Raw genomic sequence first — 21407 nt, forward strand, 5'->3', positions numbered from 1 at the left:
TAAATGAGTAAAAATTAGAGAAGGTAAAGTTAAATTAGGAAAGTACTGAACCACACAAGAAACCAAAATACCTGAACTTTTCTTTTGATGGTAGCAATAGTGAATACAGCTGGGAGCATTCCACTTGTGCTTAAAGTTCAAATTCCCTAAAGCATATCTGTGGGTTCTAACAGGGCAGCACAAGCACTCATAAACGCTTTACCTGCTCTATCAGGAAAGGATACAATCTCAAATCGAGGACATGCTTGAGAATGCGAAATGGTATAGCCACTCTGGAAAACAGTTTGTTAGTTTCTTATAAAGCTAAACGGAGTCTTACCAAACAATCTAGCACTGATGTTCCTAAATATTTCTCCAATTGAGTTGAAAACTTACGTCTATCCAAAAACCTACACATAAATGTTTAGAGCAGCTTTATTTATAATCACCAAAAACTAGAAACAATCAAGCTGTCCTTTAACAGGTGAATGAATAAACCAGGACATTCAAACAATGAAGTATTATACAATAGCAAAAAGGAGCTATTGAAATAGCCACAAGAAGAAATTTTCCAGACCATATTGCTAAGTGAAAGAAGTTGGTCTAAAAAAGGTACATACTGTATGAATCAGATTATAAGATATTCTGGAAAAAGACAAAAATTATAGGGACAGTAAAAATATCAGTGGTTGCCAAAGTTTCAGGGGTGGGGAGTGAGGGAGGGATAATAGAGCACAGTGGAGTTTTAAGGCAGTTAAACAGTTCTGTATAATACTGCAATAGTGATATACAGCATTACACATTTGTCAAAACCCATAGAACTGTACAATACCAAGAATGAACCCTGATGTAAACCATGGAACATAATAATAATGTATCAATAATGGTTTATTAATTGTAACAAATGTACCTATTAAGATGTTAATAATAGGGGAAACTGTGGAAGAGGCATATGAGAAAACCACTCTGCTCAATTTTTCTGTAAACCTAAAACTCTTTAAAAATAAAGTTTATTAATAGGAAAAAGGGAAATGAAATTCTTCAAACACAAAAAATAGTTCAGGTGCTGCCAATCAAAATGAATGATAAATGTCTATTATAGCTTCGCTAAAAGCAACACTAGCAGTAATGATATCAGGAGAGATTCCCTCTAGTATAATTCATAAGCCAAAAGATCCACTATGTATAATGTGACATTGTATAAAATGTTTGCTATAAAAAATCAGAAAATATTAAGGAGGAGATAGATAATCTGGATGGCCAGCCATAAGAAAATTAATTTGATATCAAGGGATGGAACAGAAATCTCATATTCCCAAGAAATAGAATAATATTTCCAAGAGAGTAAAGACAAGGGACAACCTATCTGTTTTCCTAAATTTTTAACAACATGCATGAACCCGAGAGTTCCTCCTGTCAGGAACTGTCTTTAGCTTGCTTCTTTACTCTGGGCACCAACCAGGTAGTGTCATATCACCAGAGGCAAGCTCTAACTTGGCCATGCTTGGCATACCAGTAAGTTCCTGAGTTAAGACAAAGAGATGCATGTTGTCAGTTGTTATCTACTTACTGTTATCTACTTTTCTTCAGTTCCTTACATTCTACCATAGCTATTGGTCCACTCTCTTACACTTATACTTTAGTCTGGATCCATCATAATTATCTATTATCTTACTATAACTATCTCTGTTGACTTAAGTCCTGACTGACATACCTATATAGTTTCTTCAGTCTTTTAAACATTTATTAAGTGCTTCAATTCAAATTTAGCAAAGATTTACTGAGCTCCTTCAAGCTCATTTCACCCTCATAGCTACAGCTACTCTAAGCAGCTATTACTACCTCTATCTTATAGAGAAGCAAACATACACAGAGAAGTTAAATACTTTGTCTTAAGTCACCCAAATCAAATCTAAGTCTATCAACCAAATCCTATGCTCTTTCCACTCATTTTTCTCTCTCCCTATCAAACTACAAGGCACTGTCTTTGCTAGTTAGAATTTAAGGCTTTATTCCACCTCTTGACACCTGATTTTTCAAACCCTAACTAAAAAAAATTAGGTCCTCTAGACCTAATGACTCTCCCTGATCCTTCAAATCTTGCTCTAGTGTGCTCTTCTATTCCCAGCTCCTTTCTCCATATCCATCTACACAACTACTACTATATGCTAGCCATGGTGCCCTCAAGATTTCAAGAAAAATTCTGCCAATAGAATCTCCTTTTGGGGGAAAAGAGAGAAATAAGTCTTGAGAGGGCACTGTGGTCTTGTTTCAGCCTACTGTCTTCCCTTTAACAGACTATACACTGTAGCAACTATATCAGTGTACTGTAATTGGCTGCTTAATAGATTCTTTCTTGTATTACACTATAAACAACTTGAAGCCAGTGATCTGCCTGAAGCAACAATGATAACTGAAAGCACTCCCAGAGCCTCGAAGTAAATGAATATCTGCCACATCTATTATTTTTAAGGGAGAAAAAAATCTTAACGGACTTAAATTTGACTATAAAAAGCAACTTTAGTGAAAAGAGGTTGCTGCTAAAAGCTATCAGAGCACATGTGAAAATCAAAACCAATATATACTTTAGAACACAAGCTAATCACTTGATTTTTCAATAGCCAAGTTAACAAAGTAGCCCCTTATCTTGTAAGCAAATAATAATTGTCCACTATAGACACGAAGTTTGTAAAGTAACAAAATAAGACTGCATTATTTTAGTGTCCCAAGGAAGCAGTATGAGTAATGGAGCAAAAAAGCTTTGTGTGATCTTGAGCCTTTCTGAAACTCATTTTGTTTCATCTGCAATAGGGACAGGATTGCTGAAAGAATTAAATAAGATCATAAAGTTCTTAGCACATGTTTTTTATATAGTGAGAACTCAAATTGTTCTATCTTCTTATTATTTATTATGTCCTTAATCTTTGTGTCTTCACTTACAACATTAAAATCACTACCATACAGGGTAGTTGTGAGAATTAAGTACATTGCTTGGCACATAACAGGTACTTATGAAAGTCCCTCATTCCCATCCCTTTAGGATTATTGGGGGAATGAGGCAAAATTCAACAAAATAAGATAACTTTATTTATAAAGCCCTGGGTTGGGAGAAAAACACACCACGAATTGTGTGTTTGCTTTTGGGAGGGGGCATTCCGGTGAGGAGAAAACAAGAAAAAGAGATAACATTTTATTATAATATAATGCAGGCCGTCATTTAATCACATAACGAAGTCATGATTTCATAATGATTTGAAATAATGATTTATAATAATCATTAAGGTACAAGGTTAAACTTAGTTAAAAAACACTCAGGGACTAGTACATTGTCTAAAGTAAAACAAAAAATTTCAGTGGGAACTAAATATAAACACAAGAAATTTAATCATTAATTAGTGAGACATTTTAGAAGCAACTTCACAAACAGTCTCATTATTTCATCGTCCTATAAAACCAAAACAACATTTTGAACTGGAGTTTAAAATATGAATTAACAGGAACCTACTGTTGTGATGCCTCATTCTGTTCTAAATTTTGCATTCTTCTGAAAGAAATACATGTGTACTAGACATAAGAAAATAAACATTTCAGTTTCCTTACCTGTTGTGTTCCATCTGCACTTACAATAGGGGCAGATAGGAGAGAAATATCACTACTTAAAATCTGAGTGGTATCCAGTAGTGGTGGATGTTCTGCCATTATCAATAAGACATTAATATACCGGATAACCCTCCAACTCTGAAAAACAAAAATACATAGCCATTTGTGTGTACATTGTTAAAAATACATTAAAATATAATACATTCAAGATAAAGATATATTCTTGTCAAAGGAAATTTTACAATACTCTGTTGACAGCTTTTTTCTGTCAATGGATCATTTAAGGAAATATATTTCTTATTTACCAGCTGTCTGTCAATGCAGACAGCAAACCAAGATACACATCAGGAGCTTCTATTTAAATTCCATGTCTGGGGACTTACCTGGTGGCAAGTGGTTAAGAATCCGCCTGCCAATGCAGGGGACACAGGTTCAAGCTGTGGTCCAGGAAGATCCCACGTGCTGCAGAGCAACTGAGCTCGTGCGCCACAACTACTGAGCCTGCGCTCTAGAGCTCGAGCCACAACTACTGAAGCCCGCATACCTAGAGTCTGTGCTCCGCAACAAGAGAAGTCACCGCAATGAGAAGCCCGCCCACCACAACGAAGAGTAGCCCCCGCTCGCCACAACTAGAGAAAGCCTGTACGCAGCCATGAAGACCCAACACAGCCAAAAATAAAAATGAATAAATTCCATGTCTGTCTGTCTCTCTATCCCTTCCACCTCTGTATAATATTTATTTAATTTAACCACCACTACTTTAGCTAAACAGTGGGATAGGAACTAAAATGCAATGATTGAATGAGGCAACTCTATCACTGATGTTTTAATCTGAGCTGAGAAGGTGTTTGTGAAGGCCCAGTTTCCCCTCATCACCCTACCAGTCTCTAGGAACTCACAAGAATTATAATTTTTCACTGATTCCTCAAACAGCAAAATTTGAAAAATTTGCTCAGGATAAGAAAAAGAATCTTCAAGTTTTAAGCGTTAAGCTCTGGCTTTGGTCTTCTGTCATTCTGGTTTTATTATTTTTTTCTAAATACTTTACAATAAGCCAAATCATTTCAGTGATACAAGCACATACACTTAGAACTCTTTAACTGTATATACATTATCACTTATATAAAAAGTAAAAGATTTGATATAAGCAATATTAGTCTACCATATATAACATCAACCATTAAAACATCAGTAAATTACAAGTCAAAATGAGTACAACTGAGCTCAATCATAAATTTTATCAAATCTATACTGAAAGACAAAATAACAATCATTTTTGGATGCTTGCCGCATTCTACAATTCAGCAGTGTCAAAATGTTTAACTTTTATAAGACATTAAATTCATGCTATTTATTTAAAAATCCTGAATCTTTGCAGAAAACTTTCATATAAGTTGATTTAACCTAAAAACAGTTTTCTATTTAGATATATAAACACTGTTTTGTTTTGTTTTGTTTTGTTTTGCGATATGCGGGCCTCTCACTGTTGTGGCCTCTTCTGTTGCGGAGCACAGGCTCCAGACCTGCAGGCTCAGCGGCCATGGCTCACGGGCCCAGCCGCTCCGCGGCATGTGGGATCTTCCCGGACTGGGGCACGAACCCGTGTCCCCTGCATCAGCAGGTGGACTCTCAACCACTGTGCCACCAGGGAAGCCCAACGCTATTTTAAGATTAAAAAAAATATTCAATACAGGTATCTACTTCAAGATTTTATACTTAAAACTATAGTATGGAACATTTTATATTATTTAGCTATCTCATAAAAATGCATGCCATTTAAACATAACATATATATAAATATTTATATAATAAATACATATGATATAAACACATGTATGTTCTATATATATAGTATATAAACATTTTTATAGACATATATAAATGAAGGAGCAAATCTAAATTCTGGCTTAATCTGTATTGCTATATTTCTTAAAGTCCAACAAAATCATTGAGTACCTTAAATCATGTCAAATAATTTGACTCTGTGGAACACACAAAGGATTATATATAAGATGGGAAAGAGTCAATGTATTTTCCCTCTTGCATGTCATAAGATTTAGTTCAAGAAGAAACATTTTAGGAAGCTAACTCAGGATTAACCAGAGAAAGTTTATAAGTAATTTACCTTTTAAAATTAATAAATTAAAAAAATAACCACTGAGAATTTTTCTTTTGTCATTGTATCCTAATATTTTATTTAATATGCTTAGTTAAAACTGCAAGCCACCATTATTACAAAAATTTTAGAATGTAATGCTGAAGATACAACCATAATTTGGTTTCAAGAGGTGGACTGGAAGCTTTACAAATAAAAATAGAAATTTCTTCTGAATCTCCCATTAATTCCAGTGGTATTATACAACGAATCTGAAGCCATATGCTGTGTTTTAATATTATCATTCCATTTAAGGTGTTATCTCTGATTTTACTCTCTTCAAAGCTATAACATCGTTTCATTTATGAACTGCCTTCTTTTATGGCCATATTCATCACACTACATGCAAAGTAGCTGGTTTTATTTCAGCTTGCAAATTGGAAACTTCAGTCATGCAACTAAAATGTTGCATTTAGAAACCTAAAAATTCCTTTCATTCCTGCATAGAGAACACTGTCAGCTTCTTCTTTCAATCAATTTCTTCTAATTTTGTTACTACTAAGTTCCTATGTTCTCATCTTATCTTGTGACCACAAATACCCACTTGTTTTTATGCATCTATTTTTGCTTGTTTTTTTAATAATATAATATTTGATATGTGCAAAAAAGGGGAGAAGTGATTTGTTCCATTTGCTAATTTCCATGGAATACATATTCCTCCATGCCCCATTTCAAGCCATCATGGTTTAAAAATCGATCTGAAAATGCCTGAGTTTTTAGCAATCAACTTTTGTATACAAGTACAAGATGGCTCCAGCATATCTGTTTATATCTATATCTATATATCAATATTTGACCATCTATGTGGTAATAATACAATAAAATATTAACATTTGGGGAGTCCGTGTGAAGAATAGCTGGATATCTTTGTACTATTCTTGCAAATTTTCTATTAGTCAGAATTCTAACTAATGTCAAATTAAACAATGTTTAAAAAATTGATGCCAAGTAGACTGTATGCATATCTGAATGCAAAAAGTAAGACAAAAAAGCTTCTAGAGATAACACAAAAGAATATCTTCATAACTGTGACACAGAGAAAGATTTTTTACACAGGGTATAAATTATGTTTCTTAAATCATAAAGGAAAAGAATGACATATTGAACTTCATGAAAATTAAGAACTATGATTCATTTAAAAAATCTTTAAGAGAATGAAAATGCAAGCCACAGACTGAAAAATATTTACAACACATATAACTGGAAAAGAGGACATATTTCGTATATATACAGGCCTCCTACAAATTGAGTTTTTAAAAAATAGAAAAATGAGATGAGACTTGAATGTGCTCTTCACAAAAGCAGAAATTCAAGAGACCAATAAACATATGAGAAGATTCTCAAGTTCATTATTTATTAGGAAAAAGCTAATTAAAATCATAATGAAATACCACCATATACTAGGATAGTAAAAATGGAAAAGACTGACAATATCAAGTATTAGTGAGGCTACAGAGCAACTAGCACACTCATATGGAATGTGAAAACTCATAAAATCACTTTGGAAACCAGTTTGATACTACCTACCAAAATTGAACATATAAATATTCTATGACCCCGTCATGATCCAGCTATTAGACTCCTGGTATATACCAAAAAGAAATGCATGCACATGCACACCAAAAGATAAGTACAAGAAGGGATGTATAGCAGCATTATTCTTTAATAGCCCCAAATTGTAAATAAGCTAAATGTCCCTCAACAGTAAATGGTAAACTGTATCTGATTCACCCAATGGACTACTATACAGCAATGAAAATTAATGAAGTAGTAATATAGAGAACAATACAAATAAATTTCACAAATACAATGTGAGTGAAAAACACACAGAAGAGTACAAACTGCACCATTTTATTTATAGAAAGTTTAAAAACCAATAAAATTTGTCTGTGGTATTAAAAATCATGTAGTGATTGCCTTTGGAAAGGAAGAAAGGATGGGGACTGGGAGGGGCGTGAAGGTAATTTTTTGGGTGCTGGCACTGTTCTACATCTTGACCTGGGAGGCTGTTGTATGGTAACTACTAGTGTATTATAAACTGAACTGTACACTAAGTATGTACTTCTCTGCATATACTTCAATAAAATTTTTTAAAGGTAAAATGAACATACGATCATCCCAACTGATGCAGAAAAAGCATCTGACAAGATTCAACATCCTTTCATGATAAAAACACTTAACAAACTAGAAATAGAAGGAAACTACTTCAACATAATAAATGCCACATATGAAAAGCCCACAGCTAACACCATACTCAGTGGTGAAAGACTGAAAGCTTTTCCTCTAATCGGGAACAAGGCTAGAATGCCCACTCTCACCACATCTATTCACAGTATTAGACATAGTAATAGACACAGTATTAGACATTAGACATAGGCAGAGCAATTAAGCATGAAAAAGAAATAAAAGGCATACAAACTGGGAATAAATAAGTAAAACTATCTTTGTTCACAGATGACAGGATCTTACATGTAGAAAACCCTAAAGGTTTTTAAAAAACTATTAGAACTAATAAACAAATTCACTAAAAATGCATGATACAAAATCAATGCACAAAAATCAGTTGCATTTCTATACACCAACTGAAATGATCTGAAATCTGTTCCATTTACAATAGCATTAAAAAGAATAAAATACTTAGGAATAAATCTAACCAAAGAAAACAAAGATTTGTATACTGAAATCCATGAAATATTGCTAAAAGAAATTAAAGAGGACACAAATAAATGGAAAGACATCCTGTGTTCATAGTTGGAAGACTTAATATTGTTATGATTCTATGATACCCAAAGCAATCTACAGATTGAATACAATCCCTATCAAAATCTCAATAGCATTTTTTTTAGAAATAGAAAAATTCATTCTAAAATTCATATACAATCTGGGACTTCCCTGGTGGTCCAGTGGTAAAGAATCTGCCTTCCAATGCAGGGGACACGGGTTCGATCCCTGGTCGGGTAACTAAGATCCCACATGCCGCGGGGCAATTAAGCCTGCGTGCCACAACTACTGAGCTCTCGCGCCTCAACGAGAGACCCCGAGTGCCGCAAACTACAGAGCCCATGTGCTCTGGACCCCGCGAGCCACAACTAGGGAGAAGCCCGGCACCACAACAAAGACCCCGAGTGCTGCAATGAAGACCCCACACAGCCAAAAAAATATTAAAAGAATAAAATAAATATTAAAAATAAAATGAAATAGGACTTCCCTGGTGGCGCAGTGGTTAAGAATCTGTCTGCCAACGCAGGGGTCACAGGTTCGAGACCTGATCCAGGAAGATCCCACATGCCACAGAGCAACTAAGCCTGCATGCCGCAACTACTGAGCCTGTGCTCTAGAGCCTGTGAGCCACAACTACTGAGCCCATGTGCCACAACTACTGAAGCCCTCACGCTTAGAGCCCGTGCTCCACAACAAGAGAAGCCACCACGAGAAGCCCGTGCACAACGAAGAGTAGCCCCCACTCACAACTAGAGAAAGCCCACGCACAGCAACAAAGACCCAATGCAGTCAAAAATAAATAAATTAATTTAAAAAAATAAAAATAAAAAAATAAAAATGCATTTCAAAGTTGCAGACATCAGTATACTTTACCCCTAAACACCTCAGGCATGTTTCAGTAACTACTATTCAGTATTTAACTCTTTTTTGAAGGCAAAATTTACATATGATGAAATACACAAATCTAAAGTATGCCATCCTGTGAGATTTCTTGAAATGAATTCTACTACTGTGAGTACCTAAGTATCTGAAGTCCCACTGCTGCTCTAAGACCATAGCTTTCAAACTTTGGCATGTATCAGAATCACCTGCAGGGTTTATTAAAACAGACTGTTGGGCTCTACACCTAGTCTGTTTCAATAGGTGTGGGATAGGGCCCAACAATTCACGTTTCTAATAAGTTCCCAGGTTAAGCTGATGCTGCTAGTCCCATGACCATAGAGATTACAGATGTAAAACTAATTTTCACTAAGTATTAACTGACAATGAAGGAGTCAGGGTGATAACAATGTAAAGAATACTTCATCCTTGAAGGGCCCAGCCCAGATGTGAATACATTCTTGTTCTTCAACTAGAAATAGATAAAAATAGTTTCCTTAAGGAGAAGAAAGTATTTGTAAGTAATCAAGTTTAATGAGGCCTTTGAAGTTGCCTTTGGATATTTCAGCCAAATCAATAGCCTATGAGCCAAATCAATTTTTCTCTTAGACTGAAACTGCTATTTCCTACAGGTTAAAACACACACACACACACACACACACACACACACACACACACGTTCAAATGTTCCTAGGAAATGGCATCAAGCACATATAATGCGCTAACTACTATAGATTTAAAAAATAGCTTTATTTTGGTATAACCGACACTTTTTTTTTTTTCTGTATGCGGGCCTCTCACTGTTGTGGCCTCTCCCGTTGCAGAGCACAGGCTCCGGACACGCAGGCTCAGCGGCCATGGCTCACGAGCCTAGCCGCTCCGCAGCATGTGGGATCTTCCCAGACCAGGGCACGAACCCGTGTCCCCTACATTGGCAGGCGGACTCTCAACCACTGCGCCACCAGGGAAGCCCAACTGACACATATTAGATAACACATTTAAAGCATACAACTTAATGAATTCTGACACATGAATACACTGATGAAACCACTACTATGATCAAGATAATTAACCTACCCATCACCTCCCAAATTTTCCTACTATCTATTTAAAATCCCAGGCTTTGCATTTCCATAATGACTAATGATGTTCAACACGTTTTCATGTGCTTATCTGCCCTCTGTATAGCTTTCTGGCTAAGCATCTGGTCAATACTTTTGCTCATTTTGTGACTGGATTGTTTTTTCTTATTACTCAGTTTTGATAGCGCTTTAATATACTTGGGTTACTAGTCCTTTATCAAGTTAAGTGATTGGCAAATATTTTCTCCCAGTCTATGGCTTGTCTCTGCATTCTCCTACCAATGTCTTTTGAGGAGAAGTTTTAATTATGACAAATCCAAGAGATTAATTTGTTATTTTATGGATGGTGCTTTTGGAGTTCTATCTATGAGATCCTTGTCGAATCAAAGGTCACAAAGATTTTCTCTTAAGTTTTCTTCAAGAAATTTTAAAGCTTTAGGTTTTACATTCTATCTGCTCTATCAATTGTTGAGAGAGGGGTATTAGAACCTCTGCTAAATTTCTTATTTGTATATTTCTCTTTGCAGTTTTATCATGTATAAAAATTTAGGATTGCGTCTTCTTCATGAATTAATCCCTTTATTATTACAAAATGACCCTTCTGTCCCTGGTAATCTTTGCTCTGAAATCTAACTTCTGATCTAATACAGTTATTCCAGCTTTCTTTTGGATAGTGTTAGCATGGTATATGTTCAAACCTTTTATTTTTAACTTACGTGTGTCTTTATATTTAAAGTGGGTTTCTTGTGGGTGTCATATACTTGGGTATTGACTTTTAAAAAATTGAATCCAATGATCTCTGTCTTTTAATTATAGTGTTTAGATCGTTTATGAGTGAGTATTGATATAGTTGGGTTTAAATCTACCATCTTGCTATTTGTTTTCTATTTGTCCCATGTGTTCTTCATTCCTCTTTTCCTCTTTATCTGCTTTGTCTTCGATTATTTCTTATTATATCGTTTTATATCCCCATTGGCTTTATAGACTATAATCCTTTATTACTTTAGTGGTTGCTTTAGGGTTTATAATATGCACTTTAACTTATCACAGTCTAATGTTTCACAGTCTAACTTATCACAGTTTAACTTACTATTTCAGGTATAAGTATCAGAACCTTAACAACAATATATCTGCCCTTTCTCCCCTTCCTTGTGCTATTATTATCATATATTTTACTTTTACATATGTTACAAACTCCACAGTCATTATCATGTTAAACAGTCAACTGTCCTTTGAAATTACCTAAATAATAATAGTTTTAAAATCTTATACATTTACCCATGTAGTTATCATTTCCTCAGGCCCAGGTATCCATATGGTTTAATTTTCCTCTGCTTGAAGGACTCCATTTAACATGTCATTTAGTACAGGACTGAAGGTAAAACTATTTCAGCTGTTGCATGTCTGAAAAGTCATTACTTTGCTTCTGAAAGATATTTTTGTTGGGTAAAGAATCCTACGTTGACACGTTTTTCTTTTAGTGTTTTAAAGATATTGCTACATTACCTTCTAATTTACATTGCTCCTGACGAGCAATCTATTACTTTTACCTTTGTCCTGTATTAATGTTAGCTGCTTTAGATTTTTTCCTCTTTATCATTGTTTTAAGTGATTTAATTATGATGTTCCTTGGAGACATTTATCTTTCTTGTGCTTATCATGCTTCTTAGTTTATAGTCTTTATCAAATTCAGAAAAATTTTGGCCACTATTTCTTCAAATATTTTTTCAGTTCACCTTTTTAAACAATTCTCTTTTCTCTGTATGTATCATTTTCGACAGTTTCTATTGCTATGTCTTCACATCCAATAATCTTTTCTTTGGCAATGTCTAACATGCCATTAAGCCCATCCAATGTATCTTGTCTCTGACACTGTAATTATAATCTAGAGGATACTTCTACATAACATGTTCAATCTTTCCTCTAGCTTCTCCAACATACTGAATACAAACGTAACTGTTTTAATGTTCCTATTAATTCATCATCAATGTCACTTTGCGGCCAGTTTCAAGTGGCTGATTTTTCTCCTCACTGTGGTTTGTATTATTCTGCTTCTTTGCAAGCTTACTAGTTTTGACTGAATGTCAGTCACTGTAAATTTTCCCTTCTTGGCTGCTGGATATTTCTGTATTCCTATAACTATTCTTGAGCTTTGCTATGAGATGTGGCTAAGTGACTTGGAAACAGTTTGATCCTTTGGGGTCTTGCTTTAGGCAAGAACAAAGTTATATTCTGGCGTTAGGCAGGAACACAGCTACATTTAGTCTAGGGTTAATTTTTCCCCACCACTGAGCCAAGACCCTCCAGAGTACTCTACCAAATGCCCTGAGAATTATGAGGCTTTCTACTCTGGCTGGTGGGAACAGGCACTATTTCTGGCCTTGTATAAGCTTGGACACTGTTTTATTTAATATATAATCCTTTTAGGTGACTCTCTAGCCCTGGGTAGTTTCCTCACAGGTATGCACTTATCAGTACTGTGCTAAATACTCAAGGGGGACCTTCTTCAGATCATTGAGGTCCTTTTTATGTTTAGTGCTCTCTTCTCTGGTACTTGGATCTGTACACTCTATTATTCTCTTTGGACTGCCAGCTTCATCTCAACTCAGGGAGATGGGACCTACTTGGGACACACCTCCCTGTGCCCTGGGAACTTTCTCCAGGCAATAAGCAGAGCCAATCTTAGGGCTCATGTTTTCCCTCTTCCGCTGCATGATATCTAACATCTTGAGTGCTACTGTTTCATGTGTTTTTTTTTCTAGGTTTTTTTTTTTAGTTGTTTCAGATAGAAGAGTAAGTTTAGTCCCTTTTACTCCATCTTGACAGGGAACTGAATTCACTACTCTTAATTTTTAATGTATGCAATAGGCAGTAGAAAGGTAAATGAATTTATCACAAGTAGAACACAAATGGCAATGCTTTAAAAGCAAGATTTTTTAAAAAAGTATGGTCTGGGTTCACCAATGGAAGCCAACGTGCTCTTGATATACCCTTAACTGAAAGAAAAATCAAAAAAAAAAAAAAAAATCAATATTCTCTTTACAAATATTTTGAGAAAATGACACGCACTTTCTTAGATTTCTGCATAAGACTAAGTATTACTTACCAGCAACTTACAGAGTGAGTTCTTATTTACTAAAAAAATGTGTTATCTATAAACTAAAATTAATATGTTTCTGGAGATTAGTTGGGCCTCTGATTCAGGATTCTACTAAGACATTTGGCTGCCATGCAACAGACAGAATTACAATTTAGGGGAAGGATACTTTGTTATCCGTTTATCTATTATCAGTGCTCTCTTCAATTAGTTCTGGCTTTTGCAGTGTCTTCAACTGGTCATGGTTTTAAATCTAATAGCTTTTATTTAGCAATTACTACATGTTTATCTTATCATTCTCATATTTAATTTAGTTTTCGGAGATGGCTGATTGATTAACCCTATAGTCCAATGGTGCATATGTTAACAATATTTTTGGCTTATCACTCTATCCTTGTTGCTAAAGTAGGTATATTCATAAACTTGCCTATTTGGCTTATATGGTGACATTTCATAAGCAATGTGCTGCTTATGAATTTATATTAAATAACTTACAACATATTTTCTCTCTCTTTTTTTTTTTTTTTTTTTGCTGTACGCGGCCCTCTCACTGTTGTGGCCTCTCCCTTTGCGGAGCACAGGCTCCGGACGTGCAGGCTCAGCGGCCATGGCTCACGGGCCCAGCCGCTCCGCGGCATGTGGGATCTTCCCGGACTGGGGCATGAACCTGTGTCCCCTGCATCGGCAGGCGGACTCTCAACCACTGCGCCACCAGGGAAGCCACAACATATTTTCTAAGTGCAACAACATATTTTTATATAGAGAGCAGGATTATAGGGCATGGTTCTGTAATATAATAGGTTGAACCACATGAAATTGCCACTTAAGGTCAGAAACATTAAAATAACAATTTCATATGGTTTAATCTAATAAAATCAAATATATATACTCATTTTCTTAAACTGTAAATGGCAATTTATATAGATTGTCAGCAACGTATTCACTATAACTTATTTATCTTGCTCTTCTCCAATTCCTTGTTCACTGAAAAGGAAAGGTGAAAGTGGGTAGGATGGGTGGGCCTCAGTCTTTTAACCCTCTTAATTGAACAGAGGTGTAAAATAAGGGTTGGGAGTTTGAGGGCCATTGCCATTATTCTCCTTAGTCAGATATACTAAATATACCTTAATTTAATAAGCAGTCAGGAGATACAGCTCCAGCCCCCCCACTAAGAAATCACACCTTAATACTAACATGGAAACCTGATTAAAATAAGACTTCAAACACAATCTTGATGAAAAAGACATCACAAAGATATTTCCACTCAGGAAACTATGGGAAAAGAGAGCAGGAATTCTTCCAAGAAATCAACCCCAATCTGTTAAAAGACAGATAATGTGCACATAAATAAGACCAATACATTTTTTTTTTTTTTAAGTACAGTCAGCCCTCCATATCTGTAGGTGCAGATCGTGTGGATATTCGACTCTATTGTATTACATCATTTAATATAAGAGACCTGAGCATCTGCGGGGGTCCTGGAACCAATCCTCTGCAGATGTTCAGTGACAACTGTACTTCTTAAATCCCATCTTACAGCTCCTAGCTGTCTAGTGCTATTTTCAGAGCACTTGGGTTACCTTTAGAGCACAACGTAATTACATCTGGGACAATTCTATTTTCATCTACAAATATTTTGTTGCCCTTTTGTAAAATACTAGCTTATATATTTAGATTATTCACTTTGCTTTTTCAGAGTTTCAGATTCTTGGTTATGTCTATCAGAATCACTTTGGGTTTAAGACCAAAAAACAGCAGCCTCTGAATATTTTCTGAACAAAGTAACACCTTAGCATCTAGGTTTACAACCAAAAGGTTTGAATTCCTCTGTAAAAGCTGTATTACTAACTTCACCATATTTAACATGTTTCCTTCATTAGTTTCTCCCCAATAGAGAATTTTATCATAAGATATAATAAGAAAATCAAGAAATATTTCTGTATTTTCCATGAGAAGTAAGATCTGTCTGTAGAACCCAGTATTTTAATGTTGTCCTTTCTGAGATAACCATATTCTTTGTTTATAAATCTACAACTATGGCTGAGCTAAAAATTATTGCCTAAATATGCTAATCTTTCCTCATCTTATCTTTAAAAAAATCTTCCTTTTCTTTGTCTTCAGTTTAAGCTAACATCCCTCCTGAAATTTACTACCAATTTTCCTAAAATATTAGGTTCTAATATTAAAAGGGGAGATCAAAATATCCAGGCATATGAGACTTGAAAACAACTATAATCAAAATTACAATTTTATATTTGGAAAAGAAAATTGCTTTTATAATAGAAATTCATAAAATAAAGTATACTAAAATTGTCCTGGTTGGCAGATATGGTTATATAAAGGTTGAGAATCACTAGTCTACAATTCTCACTTCTTTAACATGCTGTAACACAGCTTCAGACCCAACACTAAACTGAAATTGCTCTCTTTAAAAGCACCAATGATTTCAGACACTAATTGGGAAGGTTTTGAGTGAAAGGATGTGCTGTTAAAAATCACACAGGGAAACAGACATAAATCAAGGCCGGCCAACTAGAAGGTATGGTTCTAACAAGGACTAGTCACAATCACCAAATCCAAACCATCTTTTCTTTTATTGTTTGTTACATCACGAAAGTTGCATGTTTTACACTTAAAAACATATGTACAGACATTATCTTTAACTCCTGCCCCATTCCAACTCCCATTTCCAGAGCAACCACTGTAGAATGTACCCTTTCAGATGTTTGCTCTGCACTTATGTATGTTTGAGGTTTAGGGGAGTGGTTTAAATAAAATTGCATGTACTGGTCAGTGTCTTGTTTTCTCATGTAAAATATCTTAAGAGTTTCCTAAAGAAGTACATCTGTAGTTACTTCATTCTTTTTCATGGCTGTCTAATATTCTATGAGGGCATACTATAATTTATTCTAATGATGAACACAAAATGCTTTCATTTTTCTTCATATATTTCTCCCTCCACAAGGAACAATCATGTAATATTCTCTACGACCCTATGATAGTATTTCTGTATTACAGATACACAGAAATGAAACTTCTGGCTTAGAAGTATGCATTTTCAAAATTGACAGAAACAGGGACTTCCCTGGTGGCACAGTGGTTAAGAATCCGCCTGCCAATGCAGGGGACATGGGTTCGATCCCTGGTCCAGGAAGATCCTACATGCCGCGGAGCAACTAAGGCCATGTGCCACAACTACTGAGCCTGTGCTCTAGAGCCCGCGAGCCACAGCTACTGAAGCCCACGCGCCTAGAGGTGCTCTGCAACAAGAGAAGCCACTGGAATGAGAAGCCCACGCACTGCAACCAAGAGTAGCCCCCGCTCTCAGCAACTAGAGAAAGCCCGCGCGCAGCCGCAAAGACCCAACACAGCCAAAAATAAATTAATTAATTAAAAAAATTTTTGACAGATACAGCTAAACTTTTACCCTAAAAATATGAAGCTGTTTATACTCTGTTCAATAGTTTATGAGTGCCTACTTTCCAATTTGACACCTACTAAGGTTTTCCAATTTTTGCCAATTTTATTAGCAAAGATTAAAAAAAAATCATATCTCGATGTTTTCAATCTCTTACTACTGGTGTGTTTGAGCATCTCTTCAAAACTTTATAGGCTATATTTCTACTTCTATGAATTTCTGTACATTCTTTCTCATTTTCTACCAGGTTGACTTGGTTAATTTGTAGGCACACCTTATATACTCTGAATATTAACTTTGTCTACTATATGTCAAATATTTTATCCCAATCTATTGCTTGCCTTTTTAAAAATGGCATCTAAGTTTGACGCCTTATTTGAAAAGGCTATCACTACACTGACACTTTTTTTACATTCACTTCTTCCAAAATTTTTGCCATTTTATTTTTTTACTTATATTTAGTCCAACTGGAACTTAGTTTTGAGAGTGCCACAAAGTGAGTACCTAATTATCCTTACCTCAACTGGACAGCCAATTGTCCCCCATCACTTATAGACTAGCTCTTCCATTACTCACTTGTTAATCATACAATAAATTCTTCTGTAACCATGGAGCTCCTCCTGAATTCCTTATTCTGTTCCTTTGATCAACATGCTCATTCCTACTCCAAATTCTTATTAGTTTAATAATTATAACTGTACAGTATGTTTTAATCTTTGATGGGTAAGTTCCCCTTTGTTATGCTTCTTTCTGAAATTTATCTGGCCATTCTTGTGCATTTTTCCTTCTCAAAACTTGAAACATCAGTTTGTCAAATTTCATTTTAAAAATCCTGTTGGATTTCTAATTAGGATTACACTGACTGTATTAATTTGGTGAGAACTGCCAATTTTATAGTATTAAGTTCTCACATTCAGGAATATACTATTCCTCCATTCATTCAGATTTCTTGTAGTTTTCTTCAGATGGTGCTGCATATTTTTAAAATTTCTCAAGTATTTTATAATTTAGGCTTCTACTTTTCTTACTGTTTTTCATAGTTGGTTATTGCTAGTGTGTAAGAAAGCTAATGAATCTTCTAAATTTATCTCATAGCCAGTGGGTTTACTGAAATCTCTTTTTGACTCAAATCATTTTCTGTTGCCTGTCTTGTCTAAGTAGATAATCATATCAACTGCAACTAGTAACAGTGATATATTCCACCTCATTCCCAATCCCCATTATTTCGAGATTAATTATTTTTCTTGTTTCTTAACACACTGGCTAAGACTTTGACCAACGTTCCTATCTTTTAATGAAAGTACTTCTAACATTTCATTATGACATTTAATACAGGTTTCTGGTAGAGACCCTTTATAAGATTATTTCTTGTTGATGAAGAGTTGTCAGGGATAACTGAATTTTAGAAAATTATTTTTGTTTTTAGCACCAAAGAGATATAAACATACAGTTTTCCCCCTTTAACCTATTAGTATAGTGAATTACATTAATATGCTTCCTAATGCTGAATCAATATTATACTCCTGGAATTCAACGTATCAGAACTGGTATGATTTAATAATTCAAAGCCAGGCTCTGGAGTCAGAAAGCCTGGGTTCAAATCCCAAATCTTTCACTAACTAGTTGTATGATTTTAGGTGTGTTATTTAACTTCTCTGTGCTCCAGTTTCCTAATCTTTAAAATGATGACAATAATAGCTACCTCAGAGAGTTGTTTTAAGGATTAAGTAAACTCATACGTGAAAAGTTGTTTAGAATAGTACACAGAACATAGAAAGCATTTAATATATGTTAATTATTATCATTTACTGAGTGCCTCATATCTGCCAGCCGTAAGGTATGCGGCATTGCAGGAGTCAGCAAACTAAGACCCGTGCACTGAATCTGGCCTCCTGCCTGCTTTTATAAATAAAGTTTTATGGGAACACAGTTATACCCAATGTTTATAATTATCTATGGTTATTTTTATGCTCCTACACCACAGTTAAGTAGTTGCAACAGAGTCCATATGGCCACAAAGCTTAAAATATTTGCTATCTGCTCCTTTACAGAAAAAAAAAAAACAAACAGAAAAAAAACAAAAAAAACCCCCTGCTGACCCGAGAAGTATTGCTCAAAATCGAGGAGTTCATAGTCTAATAGATGAGACAGGCAAGTAAAAACATATATATGCTACAGTATGTTATATACACAGTCATATTATGAGCATATTATGGAAACCTATGGCAGTTCAGTACTAAACTATAGGAAGGATTCACACAAGGGATGAAAGACAAGAGGTATTTTATTTACTTTTAATTATTTTAAAATATGTATTTGTTTACATGTCTTTATCTCTCATCGTACTGTGTGAATTGCTAGAGGAAAAGGAATATGACATTCATTTTTGTGACATTCATATTCTAAGTATCTACGACATTTAAGGTTTTTAACAAATGACAGATGAATAAATAAATGAATGGTGAAAGGAAGAATTTAGATACCTGGGTAACAATGATTAGAAATGTCTTTTAAAATTCTACATATAAATATCCTATGGCAAGTATTTTACTTGCCATGTTAAATGGGCTCTTTCTTTTAATCCCTATAGCAGCTAATTCTAGGAGATAGATCCTATATTACCCCTCTTTAAAGTGAAGAAAGTAAGGCTCCTTGAGGTAAAAGCAATGTGCTCAAGTTTATATACAGCCAGTAAGGGAAGAAGCCAACAAACAAACCTTTATCTGCCTCATGTAAAACATGCTCTTTATACGACAAAGTTGGGAAGTGGTGGGAAATAGATACAGTCACAGGATACCAACAGAGTATAAACTCTAAAATAGAGATAGAAGATATTATAATTGATGCAGCAGGAACTGTAGTGTGGTTTTAACTTCTAAAACTGAGCGATGATTTGAATAAATTCATATTTTTAAAATATTAGTCTGGAAGCAGCCTGAAGATGAACTAGAGGAACAGTTGCCTGTACATTTTATCCAAAGTCTCCTCTATCACACACATTACATCAGTTTTGGTCAGGTTCAAGCAATCGACAAAAAAATAAAATTGCTAGCATACTATGGCATTTGAGGAATAATGATTTATCTACTAATCTGAAGTATTGGAAATAGCTAGTCCTAACATGGAAGAAACAAAAGTATATTTCATTAACTAAAATGTAAGGAAAAAGTATATACTGCAAATGAAAATACTACATAGAAAAAAATCAAGTCTTAAGAATGAAACTGTAGCTGAGAATGGCTGTCAGGAAAAAGACTCACAGTCTTAGAGAATGAACTTAGGGTTACCACGAGGGGAAGGGTGGGGGGGAGGGATAGACTGGGAGTTTGGGATTGACATGTACACACTGCTATATTTAAAATAGATAACCAACAAGGACCAATGTATAGCACAGGGAACTCTGCTCAATACTCTGTAATAACCCAAATGGGAAAAGAATTTGAAAAAGAGTAGATACATGTATATGTATAACTGAATCACTCTGCTGTACACCTGAAATTAATACAACATTGTTAATCAACTATACTCCAATATAAAATAAAAGTTAAAAAAAATAAAACGTCTTTGGAAAACAAAAAAGAATGGCTGTTACAAGCAAACCAAAAAAATCTAGAAAATGTAAACATAATGAAATCAGAAATTATAAATTATGTTTTCACTTTTATTTTTATTTAAGCCAATCTTAAGAGAAACTGATTTTGAAGTAAATGAAATGACTACTCCTTCAAGCTAGATCTCAACATAAGTACATAGTTGTTGTATATGACATCTATTTCTGCAAAAGAAAGCATATAATTACTTTTTAAAGAAAAGTCTTAACTGTGCTTTAAAATGTACTTAAACATCTGTTTAGAACCCCCAGAGAAGTAGGAAGATTTTTTTTCTCCTTACTGGGGAACTGGATTTCACTAAGAAATCACTTAAATTGTTTAAATTATTGTTCAAAAATATATTAAAATGTGGATTCTGAAGAAGGAAAACAGAAAACAGTAACTTTCAGACACTTCTGATAGAGGCTGATTAACACAACCTAATTTATCAAATTTAGATAACCTTTACACTAAGGTTTATGTCAAAGTACACATCATACTTACTCTGTCTTTCTAACAATTAGCACATAAGCAATCTCAAGAAGTGAGGGAGGAAGAGAGATGGAAGTCAATCAGAAGTAATAGTTTCATCTGTAAAATGAGAGTACCACCACATATCTGGCAAGTCTATATGGGATTTAAAAAAAAACAATCAAGTTTCCAATGAGAGTTCAAGTGGATCTTATTACTATAGATAAACAGTCTTCTACTTGAAAAAAAGAAAACTATAAGGAATTCACTTCTGCATATTTTTATCCCACTGTGGAAAGACTAGCTGAATTTCCTTGGAATGAAGATCAGTATTCTCTTGCAAAGAAGAACAGAGGCACTGGATACCGACCACACTGAAAGATTAATAAGAATGGAAAGAAAGCTTTTAAAATGT

The 21407-nt window shown here is 34.8% G+C and overlaps 1 protein-coding gene across 4 annotated transcripts in view; it reads right to left on the minus strand.

Moving 5' to 3' along the window:
• The window catches only part of FNDC3A (fibronectin type III domain containing 3A), a 166988-nt gene that overhangs the window by 139316 nt on the left and 6265 nt on the right, over window positions 1-21407 (minus strand). For all 4 annotated transcript variants that reach the window (XM_032610872.1, XM_032610868.1, XM_032610870.1 and 1 more), the window contains exon 2: window positions 3580-3717. In XM_032610872.1, the coding sequence (XP_032466763.1) occupies window positions 3580-3678 (99 nt within the window). In that variant the 5' untranslated portion in view covers window positions 3679-3717. The remainder of the gene's footprint in view (window positions 1-3579; window positions 3718-21407) is intronic.

The sequence above is a fragment of the Phocoena sinus genome, chromosome 18, assembly GCF_008692025.1.
Source record: "Phocoena sinus isolate mPhoSin1 chromosome 18, mPhoSin1.pri, whole genome shotgun sequence".
Classification (NCBI taxonomy): domain Eukaryota; kingdom Metazoa; phylum Chordata; class Mammalia; order Artiodactyla; family Phocoenidae; genus Phocoena; species Phocoena sinus.